Here is a 15,421-nt window from a genome sequence, read left to right as displayed (position 1 = left end):
TACAAAATATCAACCTAGAAACAAACTTCTACAGTTTATAATATTCCTAGTCACTTGTATTACATGGACTAGCAAAAATGTAGGATTTCAAGGTTGCAAATATTTTTGCTACTTGGAATTGTTTTCAAATCAATGTTAAAATCACTACCATTTGGATTTAATGCTTAGCTGAATAATAGAATTTAATCAGATGGGCCTATTTTATCAAAGAACTAAGAAGCATCTCCCATACTTGTCTGTAGTTAGGTATTTTTGTGGTTTGTGTACATATGTCAACTGTTATGGGGGAGAAATTAATATTAATTTTACACCAAATTTGTGTATAACATAAATATAAGCAGACTCATTCTAGTCTGAATCTGGCTAGCATCAATTCCTATAGCAGATTAAAACAATTGGATTAAGTTGATATTTGTCAATTGATATCAATATTGAAATCAAGTTACTATTTTTCATGTTGCAGGTCCTCAGACTTCAGCAAATGTAGCTGAATTACATGACTTGGACATAAGAACTGTAAATCCTGATGCTTCTGTATCCAGTATTGTCTCCTGTTCACAAACTATGGTAACCCAGCAGGCTGTTAAAACTGAGTCATCAAGTACAAATGGGGCAGTTGTTAAAGATGAAACTTCACTAACAACAGTCAGTTCAAAATCTGAAGGTTTGAAATGTGTTTCACATACTGTATTTTGAGCCATATTTATCTAAGGCTGCCATCCAACTTCTACTGTGGTAGAAAATTTGTCCTCTTTGAATAGTGGCTGGGATTGAAATAATGGTTCAGGCATTGATGATCTTGAGCAAGCTTGAATGATCTCTTCTCTGATTTCACTTTAAAATGAGGATATTCCTAACACAGATTTGTAAACAATTTTAATTTGTGAAGGTGAAAAGTGTTACAGATGTTCATTACTAGTTGACTGAAATCCACTGTTCAGATAATACTAACCACCAACAACATTGGTGCCTGTGGCACATTTGCGCACTCAAGTGCTTTTCTTGCTAAAGGGCAATATATTCAAATGCTAGTGATCTCGGATCATCTTCATTTCTTTCCAAATTGGAGGCCTCGTATTACTGATTAAATCAATTAAATTGGTTATTTTAGGCTGACCACCTCATAATCTGTGATTGAAAACTTTGAAATGCGCAGTTGATGTAAACTCAGTATGTAAACAATGTTGATGCAAAATGTCTTGATGAAAGTGAATACGCAGTATTTGCCATCACCTGAGAGCAGTGGCAACTGTTTGATAATGGTCTTTTGTTGATACGCGTTTTAGTAGTTACATTCCTGGATTGTCATTGCTCATTAACAGTGCTATCATATGGGTGGAAATTGGGTAAATATTGCATTTTATTAATATCAGTAGAACTGACTTAAATGGGGCCTCTGTGTTATGTAGTCTTGCCTTAATTTTTGTATTCATGCCTCTGACAGTGTGAAAAGCTCGTTGCAAATATTTGCATATATATTTGCATGTATATGAAACCACACTTAAGTTGTGGCCCTCAGCATGTGCTGAGAGTATCATTGTGGTTCCCGAGGCTTCCAAAGTTGAATAGCCCTGGGTTACAGGCTTCTGTCAATTTTTATTGCTCGTGACCTATCTTTGACTTTTTACTAAAAATAACTATGACAAAATCTTAATTTGCACGAGTAATACATTTAAAATTATTAATTGCTGAAGTTTAATGTTTAGCTCATACTGGGTGGCAATATCTGCCTGATTTTGTGTACATTTCAATATTGATGTAAACAGAATTTATACAACTCCAGGCCTAAATTCTTAATAATTGCACTGCCTTATAATTGTGTAGTTTTAGTCTCCTGTCAATGGTACCATTGTACCTGCAGCAGCATGCAACACCAGGTACTGTTAAAGTTGTTTTGTAAGTTTAAAACCAACAGCTAGTTTTAAAAAGGTATTAAAATTCAGGTTGTAAATAAAGCTTCATGTAAAATTTACCAAACTATGAATGTAATACTGAACAGACTTTTGCAATAGAAGCTTCTCACTGAAATCCATTTACAAATTTTAAAAGCTATGGAATTTGTCTTTACATGTCAGTTGTTTTATGTGAAGTAATGTTTTTAATATAATTCTTGTTTTAGTTGCTGAAACTACTTTTATAATGTCTTCAACTAAAGTCAGCGCTCCTCAGACAAATAACTCGACTGTACACTTATCTGTAAGTATGTGATCTTGCATAATCAAAACAATAATTATCTCTGTTCTTGGCCACAGAGCCCTCCAGGATAGTTTTATTTTGTTTGGAAGAAAAACATGATGTATTCCAGTAGGTTGCAGCGAATAAAGGCAGATGCAAATTATGCGTTGTATCCAGTCTCTTAAAAAAAATAAGAGCTATGTTGTAAACAATTTGGTTTGAGAGACTATAAATGAAATAACTCAGAAAAGATGGGAAGAAATTTAACTACATTTCAATTGTAGGACCCATTTCTTATCACTCTGTGTGTAGAACTGGTATGCATAATGAAGTAATCAATGCATTCTTTAAATAATACTTTTTATGATATTAAAGTCTGGGTAGTCTGAATAACATATTTCTCAAACACTAGAAAACTACTTCACCAAACCAGATGGCAACAGTAAAAAGAGACCGACAATGGTACGATGTAGGAATTTTTAAAAGCAACAGTGCTCTGGTAAACCAGTACTACTTGTTACTAGAAGAAAAAGCAAGCATCTCTAACAAGGTAAGTTTTATTTGTGCATTTTTTATTTTTGGATGTGTTGCCTATGTGCTAATAGGTTGAGGCTAAAGGTTTGGGAATTTATTGGTTTTGATACACTGTGCAAGGAACTAGTGCTAATCAGAGCTCTGGACTCACAAGGGAGAAAACATTAATTCAGGATGCTGGCAGATATCTTGTTAACTTATGTTCTATTTCTGAGGCTAAATCTTCAGCCAGCCAAACAAAATGCATAATTATGGGAATCAAACGTAAGAATTTGTAGTTTTATCCCAGCATTCCTATTTATATAGGAAATAGCTCTTACATTTTTACTGGCTTGAAAATATTAGTGTATTTTGTGTGTGATCGCTGAAAGCATGAAAACTTAGAAACCTGCAAATGAATTTCTTAAGAATTTCTTAAGAATTTCTTAAGAAATCTCCTGGGCCCAGATATTCATAAATCACATGGCCTGGCAAGCTGGCTGGCTAGGAAACATTTGTAAGTCTCTTGACAAGTAAGTCTCTTGGCCACCCTGCTTCTGGCACCCTAGCCCTTTCCTGCCCCAACTCTCTGCGCCTCCCACTCAACATACCCAAACCCTCTGTACCCCTGTTACACCTGTATACCCCCTCCCAGATCTAGCACCCCAATCTCCTATCCCAGATCACAATCCCCTCCTACTCTAGGTCACATCCCAAACCTCTTCCCTCCAGTCCCCTGCCCTAGGTCACAAATGCTTCCTTCATCCCAACTCTCTCCCAGACTCCAGTCTCCCTCCTGCACCCGGTCCCTCACCCCAAGCTCCCTTCTGCACCTAACTTCCATTTCAGATCCCTCATCTCCATTAATATCATGGAAGAGTGCGACCCTCGACCACTTTTCAAAATCTTGGAGTGGTCCCCCATCAAAAATTATTGCCCATTCCTGGGCTAGAAACACCTACAGCCCAAACATCACTTCTGATAATTAGAGGCTTTAATTGCATTCAGAACTAAAATCCATAATGCAGGTACTAGTTTAGTAATTATATCCTATGTATTTAACAATCAGGTGCACATAACCTATTTAATAATGGCTAGACTTAATTTTAGTCACTCTTTCTTTTACTAAAAATATGAATACTGTAGGTTACTTGTGGAGCTTTGTGCCCTCTAATGACCAGCTGTTCTGTTTTACATTTCCTGTTCTAACTGTAGATGTAGCACAAGACAGAAGGGAATGAAACAGATTTATGGGTAAAAAATGTCATGTGTCTAACTCCTTTGACTATCTAAGTCGGGGTCACCAACCAATAGATTGGGATCTACTGGTAGATCCTGGTGCCTCTCACGGGTGATCCTGGCTGGGAGGCTGTCTTCAGTTACCTCTGCCCCGTACTGCTATGCTGCTCCTGCCCTCTGTCTTGGAGCTGCCCCCAGGAACCTCCTGCTTGCTGTGCAGGGTGTAAGAAGTGGAAGAGGGGGGCATTGAAGTCAGGATGCTCTCTTCCTCCTTTTCATATCCCCAATCTCCACAGAATAAGCAGGATGGGGTGTAGGTGCAGGGGGGAAGGCCGGGCAAAGGTATTTGGGTTTGAGGTAGATCCTGGATTGACTTAAATTCAAAAAGTGATCTTGCGCTTAAAAAGGTTGGAGACCAGTGATCTAAGTACAGGCAGTCCCAGAGTTACGCGGATCCGACTTATGTCGGATCCGCAGTTACGAACGGGCCCGTCTCCCTGGTCTCCAGCAGACCAGGGAGACGAAGCAAAGCAGCGGAACACGCAGGCAGCGGACAGCCCAGACGCGTCTGGGCTGTCCGCTGCCCGCGTGCTCCGCGACTTTGCTCTGCTTTGCTCCCCGTCTCCCTGGTCTGCAGACCAAGGGGACGGGGAGCAAAGCCGCAGAACACGCGGGCAGCGGACAGCCCAGACGCGCCTGGGCTGTCCGCTGCCCGCGTGCTCCACGGCTTTGCTCTGCTTTGCTCCCCGTCTCCCTGGTCTGCAGACCAGGGAGACGGGGAGCAAAGCAGAGCAAAGCCGCAGAGCCCGAGGGCAGCAGGACAGCCACGGCACGTCTGGGCTGTCCCGCTGCCCCTTTGCTCCGGACGCCTGTGGTACAGCAGCTGGGGCGCTGCCGGTTGGTCCCGTAGCGCCGCTCTGGGCGCTACTGGACCAACCCGGCAGCACCCCAGCTGCTCTGCCCCAGGCGTCCTGATTCAGCCACTGCTGGTCAGTTTCAGCAGCGGCTGAATCAGGACGCCTGGGGCAGAGCGGCTTGGGTGCTGCTGGGTTGGTCCAGTAGCACCGAGGAGCGGCGGCGCTACTGGACCAACCCAGCTGCACCCCAGCTGCTCTGCCCCAGGCGTCCCCAAGTCAGCCGCTGCTGAAACTGACCAGTGGCTGACTACAGGAAGCCCCTGCCCCTGGCTTCCTGGAATCAGCCGCTGATCAGTTTCAGCAGCAGCTGACTTGGGGACGCTTGGGGTTCTTAAGTTGAATCTGTATGTAAGTCAGAACTGGAGGTCAGTTTCAGCAGCGGCTGAATCTGGACGCCAGTTCTGACTTACATACAGATTCAACTTAAGAACAAACCTACAGTCCCTATCTTGTACGTAACCCGGGGACTGCCTGTATATTACCCATTTTCTTTACCTGTGCTCATATGTGGCCTGAAGATGCCTTTCCCATTGCTACATCAACCTTTACTCTTCCTTCTTGTGTTATGCCAAATATGCTGTCATCTTGTATAGGCATCTTTCTGGCTTGTATTCGGAGGGTAGGCAAGGATAAAGGTGAAGAGTCTAATTTAAATGTGACAAATAAGTGAAATGTTAAGGACAAAGCTCCAGTTTTTATTGGGAGGATTGGCAAATGGTAGAGGATGGTATCTAGCTTGTAGGGATGTGAGTCTTTGATTGAAAGATGGATATTTGTTGAGTAGTCTTCCATCATCGCTTCCATGGACGGATGAGTAGGGGTAAATGGGTCAGAATTAATGTTGGTGTTGACTTGGGACTTCCTAGAGAGACACGGTCCTGAGATGACACAGCTACAACTACACTGCATTGGAACTTTCATACACTTCAGTGTATTAAATTCAGATTAATTTTGAGGGGGGGAGGAGTGAGGGAGAATTTCCTTAGCTCATTTTTTATTTTATATGACAGATATCATGCAAATGAGCCCAGCATGATAAATTCCACCTCCAAAGGCTTTTTAAAAGAGGAAAAATCAGGGGGTTAGAAGAGAATGCATCCTTCAAATTTAGTTAGAACTGTACTTCAATGGCATATAAATATTTCAGATCTTATGTAATTTGTAAAATTCATTTTGGAGCATTAGGTGTTCACATTGGTATTTCATTAATATAATATAAAATAAAATTGTACACTTATGTATGAAAGTGTTTCCAAATGCATGATTATAATGTATTATCACAGATTAATATGTGTGCATGTCTAATAATTGCATATGCTAAACACTGTATGAATTACTACAGCACACAGTGTTGCCTGTCTTTATATAAATGAATGAATTCTGTATTGGCTAGCAGCAATAGTGACTTTACAAATTATACCACTTTTTAATGTCAAGTCAAAATTATACCTCAAGATTATATAATCAATAACTTTTTAATTACAAAAAACAGTTAAAGGACAAAATATAATAGCATGGGTGTAAAACTACATTTTTTCAGGTGCATAACTCAGAAAGCTTACTTCTGTCATTCCCTTCTCTGTCCAAAACAATCAGTTATACAGATGCTAAAAAGCCATCAAAAGCATTTTTCAGTACATAAATATAGGGATTACAATTTTATCTTTTTTATCTTAAATATAATTCTTGTGTAGTAGGTCAGGGCTTTAAAGATTTTTGTAAATAACTGAAATTTAAAAAGTCTATTTAAAGAAAATTAATAGAATTGTGCTACTAATTCAAAGTAACCTATGGCAACCCATGTGTTTCTTACCAAAGCAAATAATTTGTTTAACACAGTATCCTGCCTTTGTCACTGACCATAATCAGATGAAAAAATAAACATTATATGCTGTGTTTGGTTTAATTGAGCACACTTCCTAGCGAAACAATAGCTAAGGATTTTATCATTACTTACGGCGATTATAAGTTTCTCTTAAATATAAGGGTTGTTAGCCCTTATAACAATTTCACCTAAATTTTTGGATCATGTATATAATGTTCATGCACACTTCTAATTTCAAAATTCTGTTTTTTCTTAATGATGGGCCTGCTACCTGATAATTTATTAGGTTTAGGTGTGATTTTTTTTTTTTACTGTTAAAAGTAAACTAACTTACTTGAATTTTGCATTATTTACATTTTCAGATGGAAAATGCTGATGTCCTAGACTACAGTTTACTTAAGAAACAGGATCTCTTTCCAGGCACTGTGTACAGGTTCAGGGTTGCTGCAGTTAATGGCTGTGGTGCAGGCCCTTTCAGTAAAGTCAGTGAATTTAAAACCTGCATTCCTGGTTTTCCTGGGGCACCTTCAACTGTCAGAATCACCAAGGTGAGAGAGATGGTTAGGATTTCAGTTTGTATAGAGTTGTTGTCTGAAGTTTTACTCCCATATCTAATCTGGAAATTTCTGGGTTCCTTTTTTTTTTTTTTTTTAATTAAGTAAAAACTGCCCTAGAAAATAGTGTCAAACATTGATGGATAAATTGACACTTTTTTTGTGAACTTCTTGTAAAGAGCCACATTCAGACTCTCAACATTGAGAGAGAGAGATGTTGATGACGTTATTACTCTTTTTCATATCTATATAATACTTAACACATTTTTACCACAAGAACTATGGGTCACCAAGTTAGATTAATTAGATAGTAGGTTTAAAACAAAAGGAAGTATTTTTTTTCATGTAACTCATAGTCAACCTATAGAAAACTCTTTGACAGAGTATTGTGAAGGTTATAACAGAGTTAAAAAAAGAACTAGATAACTTAAGATAAGTCCATCAGTGGCTATTAAATGTCCCTAGCCTCTCTTTGCCAGAAGCTAGGAATAAGCAACAGGAGATGGATCCCTTGATGATTATCTGTTCTCTTCATTCCCTGTGTGGTACCTGGCATTGACCACTGTCGGAAGAGAGTGTACTGGACTAGATGGTACTTGTGGTCTGGTCCAGCATGGCTGTTCTTATTAATGGGTAACACATACTTCTCAGTTCTCTGATTAGTATAGATTTTGTTTAGTGTTGTGTTAAACTATCTGTCCTGAGGTGCTTGCAGCCTAAAAGGACTCACAATAGCACATTAAAAGATCCAAAGAATGATGGTGTTTTAGAATACTTTTCTGTATTAGGCAACAATTGTTAATGTTATGTAATTGTAAAATGTTAATTACTCTGAAAAATTATTTGGATCTCAATGACTGTCAAATTTGTTAATTTAAAAATACGATAATTTTTATGCATTTTCTTTTCTTATTCACCTACACAACCTCATTACCTCCAAGGTGTCCCTTTATTTGTACATTGGAATCACTGTGCCCTCTTTGTTTTGTGTGAGCCAGAATAGAAGCGAGTTCCGTTTCCCATACCTGTTTTAGATTGATTGCTGTTAACAGTAAATGCTTTTGTAAGTAAAGTAAGCAGCTGTGACTCAGAACAAACATAAGAATTAGATTCTGGTAAGTATATGCCTTTTCACACCAAGAATAATTGCACATTAATACAGTAAACTTCCGATAATCCGGCACCTTTGGGACCCAGGGGGTGCTGGATTATCAGATATGCCGGACTATCAGAAGGGGGGGCTATGAAGGGTCTGGGGTGGGGGGGGGGATGCCACCCCAGACCCCTCATGGCCCCCCCTTCCGATAGTCCGGCTCTGCCCCAGGCGTCCCTGATTCAGCCGCTGCTGAAACTGACCAGCAGCGGCTGAATCGGAGATGCCTGGGGCAGAGCAGCAGGGGTGCTGCCGGGTTGGTCCCGCAGCGTCGCTCCTCGGCGCTACTGGACCAACCCGGCAGCACCCCAGTTGCTCTGCCCCAGGTGTCCCCAAGTCAGCCGCTGCTGATATTGATCAGCGGCTGACTCCAGGAAGCCCGAGGCAGAGCTGCTCTGCCCCGGCTTCCTGGAGTCAGCCGCTGGTCAGTTTTAGCAGTGGCTGAATAGGGGAAGCTGGGGGCAGAGCAGCTCCAATGGTCCGGCTGCCCGGAGCACTTCCGGGTTCCTGATGGTGCCGGACCATCAGATGCCGGACCATCGGAGTTTTACTGTAGTTATTCAATTTTATGCAATGTGCTGAATTTAGTTGAGTATCAAGTTAATGTGATACTTACACAGATGTCACGAATCATGGATAGTGAATGAATGGTTGGCATGAGTGAATTAACAGTAAGTGAGCTGAAGAGAGGCCATAGTAGGGTCCGAGTCAGTGCCCCTGTGGATTATGGACTTGTTTATCACTTTGAGAAAAAGACTGTGCGCGCCCCCTTGTGACACAGATAATGTTTCAAATTTTTCTCCAGAGTGTAGATTGTATTCATCTTTCATGGGAGCCACCTGTTTCACCTTCTGGAAATATCTTGGAATATTCAGCTTACTTAGCTATTCGTACCACACAACTACATGAAAACCCCAATCAGCTTGTATTTATGAAAATATACTGTGGTCTTAAAACATCCTGTATGGTAACTGCTGCACAGCTTTCAAATGCCCATGTTGATTACACCTCCAGACCAGCTATAGTGTTCAGGATTTCTGCAAAGAATGAGAGAGGATATGGACCAGCCACGCAAGTTCGATGGCTTCAAGGTAAAGTGGATACCAACTGTAGTGTTAAATAGGATTTATCTGCACTATGAGAGAGCTATTTTTCTGTTGAGTCCATTTTTCCTCATCAGCGTACATGAGGAAACCTCTTCTTCCTGAATGATCTGTACTGTTTTTAGAACCATTTGGTCATTAACTTGAGCATAAACCTTTCAAATAACTTTTGTCCTATTAATCTGGATGCTAGTAAAAGCTGAAAAGTAAAATAACAATCAAAATATTGCTTCACCCCACACATACACATTAGCAGAAAGAATCCAGCCAAATTTTAGATTCTAATTAGCTTCATACCAACTTCAAAATTTTTGACTTGCTCCTACAGTCATCTAACCCAGTAGCATCCATTGTTTTGGTTAATTCCTTCTGTCCTTTTCCCTCTCTAAGTAGTAATTTGTAGCCTCTATGCCCAGGTTTAGTTCACTTTTCAGCTTTCAGTAAGAGCTGTGGTATCACTGCTTTCTCTTAAGGTTGCTGAAATTGTGTTGGTGTCTTGGCTTTTATAAGGTCAATGAATTACTCGTTACTACTTTCTAGTCTTTGCATTTAGATCAGTGAAATAATTGCAGGGCACAAACTGTGAAGGTGAACTATCAGAAAACACTATTGTACACACTTGAAAACTGTTTCTCTAATACAGGAAAGAAATGTAGAGAAGTTCAATTTGATGTTTATTATTGCAGCCCTGCTTTGAGGGTTTAGGCAATAATCTATATACTGAAATCTCTAGAAAAAAGCTTCAAGAATATTGAACTTGTCAGATCACTGAAACGGTCCATGACTTCATACAGATAATAATGTGTCTCCCTCCTTCTTTTCACAGAAATGAAAACATCAAGTTCAAAATAGAAGCACTGTAGTAAAATGCAAGTTATGAATGTAGTGTTTAACACTTATAATATTTTGTAAATGCTCCAGATATTTTATTTTTGCATTGTTTTTATCTTAAATTTATATGAACACTTTTTTTTACGCGTTAAACATCAGCATTATGCAGCCTTGCTCAGGTTGAACTACCATATATGGAAATTCTTATACTGAAGGTAAACAATTAGATACTAATCATGTATCAACAGCCACTTTGATAATTAAAATTTTAATTAGCATTGTCTTTTAACTCTACCATTGACACATGAAGCAGAATTTAAATTTGTAAAAAATTGCAGGTGTACAGGATTACCTGTCACTTGTGCCTGTTTTCAAAGATTTAGTAGAATGTCAGAATGCCATTGCAGATAACTTTACAAAAGACTCATATGTGTAATTCTGTTCAGTTGAAGTTCTTGTGCCACATTCATCATATGTGGTATCTGAGTGCAAGGCAAACATTTCCATTTATTACAGTATTTTAAAATGTATAGAATATTTTAATATATATACTTTTTGTAAAAAAAAATTTCTACTATTTGTAACAAATACTTTAATCTTTGAAGGCATTCCCCTGAAGATATGCAAATACTAGGAAACTTAGTCACTTCTGTTTATGAAAAATATACATGTAATATAAATGCACTACTATTTGTTGGGATTTTGAAGTTGTACAAATCTTAAATTTGTAAATATTCTTAATGTTTACAAAGAGACCTCTCTGGTCTTAATATTAAACCCTTCATAAGGATTCATCCATTTTTTAATTCATATGCTTTGCTTCCAGCATATGCTTGCTTTTTGCACTAATAAGAATTTAATTTACCTCATTCTTATGTTTGTAATCGCTTGTGTTGCTTCCATAATGTTTCTGTAATATTTTAGTTTTAAAATTTAACCAAAGTTAAAATACATGGTAAGCAGTTTTGCACATATTATAAAATAATTCTTATGACATATTTATTCCAGTTAGTCTTCATAACTGCTTGTTTGGTAGAACATAAAGGTAAAGCAATCAGTCCAATACTCCCATTTACCTATTAGTCATTTTTCATTAGTTAGACAGCTATTTAGCTCAAAAAGCACTGCCATTAGGAATAGGTTGATCCATTCCTGTGCTAATGAAAGTATTTGTTCACAGTAATAGAACAAATGTAAACATTTCAATGCTATTTATTTTTAAAAAAACATTTGTTTACCAAAGTGTAGAGTAAAATAGCTGAATTGTGTGAGGCCACAAGGTGAATTGATTTTGAGGCATCTAATAATTTTTATAAAATAAGTTACTGGACATGTGCAATGAAGTTTATACTTTGCACTTTAAATATTTCCCTCTGCCAATAGAATATACATCAAGGTGGAATTATTTGCCTTTTCCCCTCACATTGATGTTAAGAGCATGCACTGTAAATATGTAATCTTAAAAACTAAGAATAGACTTGCTTGTTTGTTTTGGATTTGCTTTTTTTTTAAAAATAAAATAGGGACATAAATATTTGGTAAAAGATTGAATAACCCAAATATGCTGGAGTTAATTTTATGTGGCCAAACTTTAGACTTCTTAAAGGCAGCATTTATAATGGAAGTGCTGATACTGCCTTAACACAGCTACAATCTATGATGCCATGTAAAAGCACTGGGGACTTTACAAATCTTCACTATAGAATTGATTGTGACATAAGAATAGTATAAATAGTTCTTCTCCTAACAAAAAAAATGTGTGTAGTGATGATTTCAACAGTTTTACTTGAAGCTGCAATATTTGCATTATGAATTTTGATAGAAGGTTTTTTCCTGCAGACAAAATTAAATGAGCTAAAAAACATTGGTTTTATGGTTCCCTTAATCAGTTATGACCTTGAACTACCCAGTAACTAAAATCTTCACTTACATGCAAGCTGTAACTAGAAAAGTATAACTTGTTTTTTTATTAGTACTGTGAAAGATGCCTTTAAAAACATTTATGGCTTTGACTTTGTTGGTTGATAGCTGTAATTGTAGAGAGATTATGTAAGAATAAAACTTGTTGGGTACGTCCATGGATGGAGTTTTTGCACTTGGTTTCATATACTTTGCACATTTTATTTTTTAAAGGATGTGTTCAGATGACCAAAGGTAAAACTGTGGTGTTTTCAATCAAACTATGATTTTTTGTGTAAGTGTACTTACATCTGGCTTAAGTTTTTGCTGTCTTCCATTGTCCCAGTTGGGTAATGTTTGATAGTGAACATATGCAAATCTCCTGTTCTGTGCTTTGCAGTTTTACTTTAAAATTAAATTACTTTGTACACTGTGAAAATGCACATTGAGGTCTGCTTCTCAGAACTGTACTTACAAAATATCTAAATCCTACCTAAGTTTCATAGTAGAGAAAACATTTTATTTGCTTATAAACTAGATAGTGTACAAATATACTGAGATGTGTGTTCCAGGTTTAAAATTTGTTTGAAATACAATTGAAATTAGCTGTTTGGGAAACTGCTCAGAAGCTTTCATTATTCCATATTTACCATTGTTAAAATATTGTAAACAAAACACCCATATTGATCAGAATACAATATCAATTTTGTAGAAATTTGTAGAAATTTCATGGTTTGGTAGACTTTTTGTTAAAGTTCTGACTGTATAAGTATAAAACTTATGTTAGCTGTGGCAGATATTGCAACAACTTAAGAATGTTTTTGTGAAATTGGAAATCAAAAGAATGAAAAGCAACATTTAGTGTTTAAAATAATGATAGCAATATCTTTGAATATACTTTGAAGTAGAGCATGTGATGACCAAGCCATAAACTTTGAAGATATAGTAAATGATGTTATTGTTAACTGGTAATTTGAGATGGTTATAGTTTTATGGCCTGTTACTTCAGTGATCTCTACAAAGAAAACTGACATTTTGTACAATGAAAAAATAATTGAATAAATCTTATTTCAAAGCATTGTTTATTCTTTGTAATAAAGTGGTTGTCCTAGAAAATGAGGTGTATGTCAGTACTTTTCAATTCAGAACTATTTGTGTACACATTTCAAAAGTCTTCTGAAAGATTTGGTTCCCTTAAGTCAGGGGTAGGCAAAATACAGACTGCCATGATACTCTGGGCTGCCAATGTCGCATGGCCCAACAGGACCCTCAGGCAGGTGACCTGCCTGCCATGGCCCCATGCACTCAGTTGATAGGACTACATGCATCTCTGTGCTACGAGCCCTGGGGGGGGGGGGGAGGGCTCTGTGCACTGCCCCCACCTCCAGCACAATCCTCGCAGCGTCCATTAGCCAGAAACTAGGCAATGGGAGCTTTCAGGGTTGTGCTTGCAGTGCAAGCAGTGCGCAAAATAGCCTTCCTCCCCCCTCCCCCATGGAGCACATGGTGCAAAGATACACATAGCCCTAACAACCAGCTTTGAGAGCCTTCCTGGCCAGAGCCTACACCTGGCACTCCACCCACTCCCTCCCTCCAACTCCCTGCCCCAGGTCACAGTCCAGCCCCTCTATACTCCTGCCCCTGGTCATAACTCTCTCCCAGACTCTGTACCTCTTCCTACATTCCTTCCCCAGGTTAGAATCCTCTCCTGAACTTCTACCCCCTTCCAGACACCTGTATCCATTCTGCTACCCCAAGCTCCCTTCTGCACCCAACTTCCATCTCAGACCACTTACCAAATGCTTGGAGTATTCTCCCCCATCAAAAATTGCCTATCCCAATTTTAGGTCTTAAGTTTAAAGAATTTGCTTTTAAGAGTAGCGGGAAGGAGGTGTGGGCACTTTCATGATTCAGGCATGAAATATTGAGCAGTACCTTTTCTCAGAATAAGTTTATATTAAAAAAAATTCTGGACCATTCAAATGCATCTCTGCTGCCTGTTCCAAAGAAGATTGGTTGGATAAGGAAAGACAGAGCAATGATGAATAAATGTAAAAGTTTTGTTTCTCCTTCCATGACTGAGGTAACCTTAAAAAAAAGAGGTTATAATTTATTGAAAGTAAAATATTTTAAAAATAATTCCAAATTTGAATTCTTCATTCTTGTACAAGAATATTTGTTTCTTAATGAACAGAAGATGTTTTACAAACGTATATTTTGCAGTTATTAAAATATCTGTTTTGTTTATCACAAAGCTCAGGTGTTGCGATCAATCTGCAAAGTCATCCAGTTCTGACTAGTAAGCACTAGCAGCAGTGTGCTGAGCGTTCTCAGCCTTCTTTTGATGCGCTACAATAGTATCTCAAGTATTCAAGATTTTTGTACTTGAATGGTTCTAGAATACTTTGACACTGACATGTAAAAGTGGTTTGCACTGCATGTTTTAACTCCCAGATTATAAACAGCCAAAAAAACATTGAAAGATTGACACATTACAGTGAGGGGGGGGGAGCTAGTGAGGGAGTTATCCCAATAACTGCATTGATCCTATGAATGTGACTCATTACTACTTACTAGGTGTTAACCTAACCATGGTGGGTTTGGAGATCACCAACTTACTTTCTCCTGGTCAATACCCATTATGAATTTGCTTTTTATAATGTTTATATTCTCTTAAAAATCTTATATGTTTAATCTATAATCTACTCCCTGCCTCCATATTCTACTTACATTGATCAATGTATTATGAACATCCCATTGTTGTTTCAGACCATATGTCCATTAAAAAGCCTTGAAACTAACAGCCACATAGTCAGTTTAAAAAAACAAAAAAAAACCTAATGGGTAATACTGCATTTAGCCTATGACCTCTACTAATATTTTCTTATGGGTGAGCACAGCTTCCTTGCAGCCAGAAATTTGCAATACACTCTTCAGTCTGAGTATCCATTTTGTCTTGCTGTGATTTTAATAGACCACAGTAATTGTATCCAGATGTAAAATCCTATTTAAAATCCCCTTCTCCCCTGCTGTAGGCAGGGGCTGTTCCAGCCAGGCCAGACCATCCCTTGCTTATGCTTCTGCCTCTCTCTTCTCTCCCCCCCACTACAGGCAGGAACTGTACCAGCTGGGCTACAGCAGCCCGTAGAGGGCCAGGGCTCCCCATAGTTAGGGGCTGTTCGACATCCTTGCCAGAGCAGCCCCTGTTTTTG

At 38.4% G+C, this 15,421-nt stretch overlaps 1 protein-coding gene across 2 annotated transcripts in view; it reads left to right on the top strand.

The window, feature by feature from the left end:
* HCFC2 (host cell factor C2) overlaps nucleotides 1-11,817 on the top strand; it is a 30,134-nt gene extending 18,317 nt beyond the window's left edge. The window contains exons 11-16 of one of the 2 annotated variants that reach the window (XM_075938739.1): nucleotides 464-664; nucleotides 2,120-2,196; nucleotides 2,588-2,725; nucleotides 7,032-7,217; nucleotides 9,391-9,467; nucleotides 10,306-11,817. In XM_075938739.1, the coding sequence (XP_075794854.1) occupies nucleotides 464-664; nucleotides 2,120-2,196; nucleotides 2,588-2,725; nucleotides 7,032-7,217; nucleotides 9,391-9,426 (638 nt within the window). In that variant the 3' untranslated portion in view covers nucleotides 9,427-9,467; nucleotides 10,306-11,817. Of the gene's footprint in view, nucleotides 1-463; nucleotides 665-2,119; nucleotides 2,197-2,587; nucleotides 2,726-7,031; nucleotides 7,218-9,181; nucleotides 9,468-10,305 lie in introns of both variants that reach the window. The other variant, XM_075938736.1, reaches the window with a different exon arrangement.
* Nucleotides 11,818-15,421: the final 3,604 nt, after the last annotated feature.

This window comes from Pelodiscus sinensis, chromosome 1 (assembly GCF_049634645.1).
Source record: "Pelodiscus sinensis isolate JC-2024 chromosome 1, ASM4963464v1, whole genome shotgun sequence".
NCBI lineage: Eukaryota > Metazoa > Chordata > Testudines > Trionychidae > Pelodiscus > Pelodiscus sinensis.
Note: the sequence above shows the minus strand (reverse complement) of the source record. Positions and strands in the feature narration are given on the sequence as shown.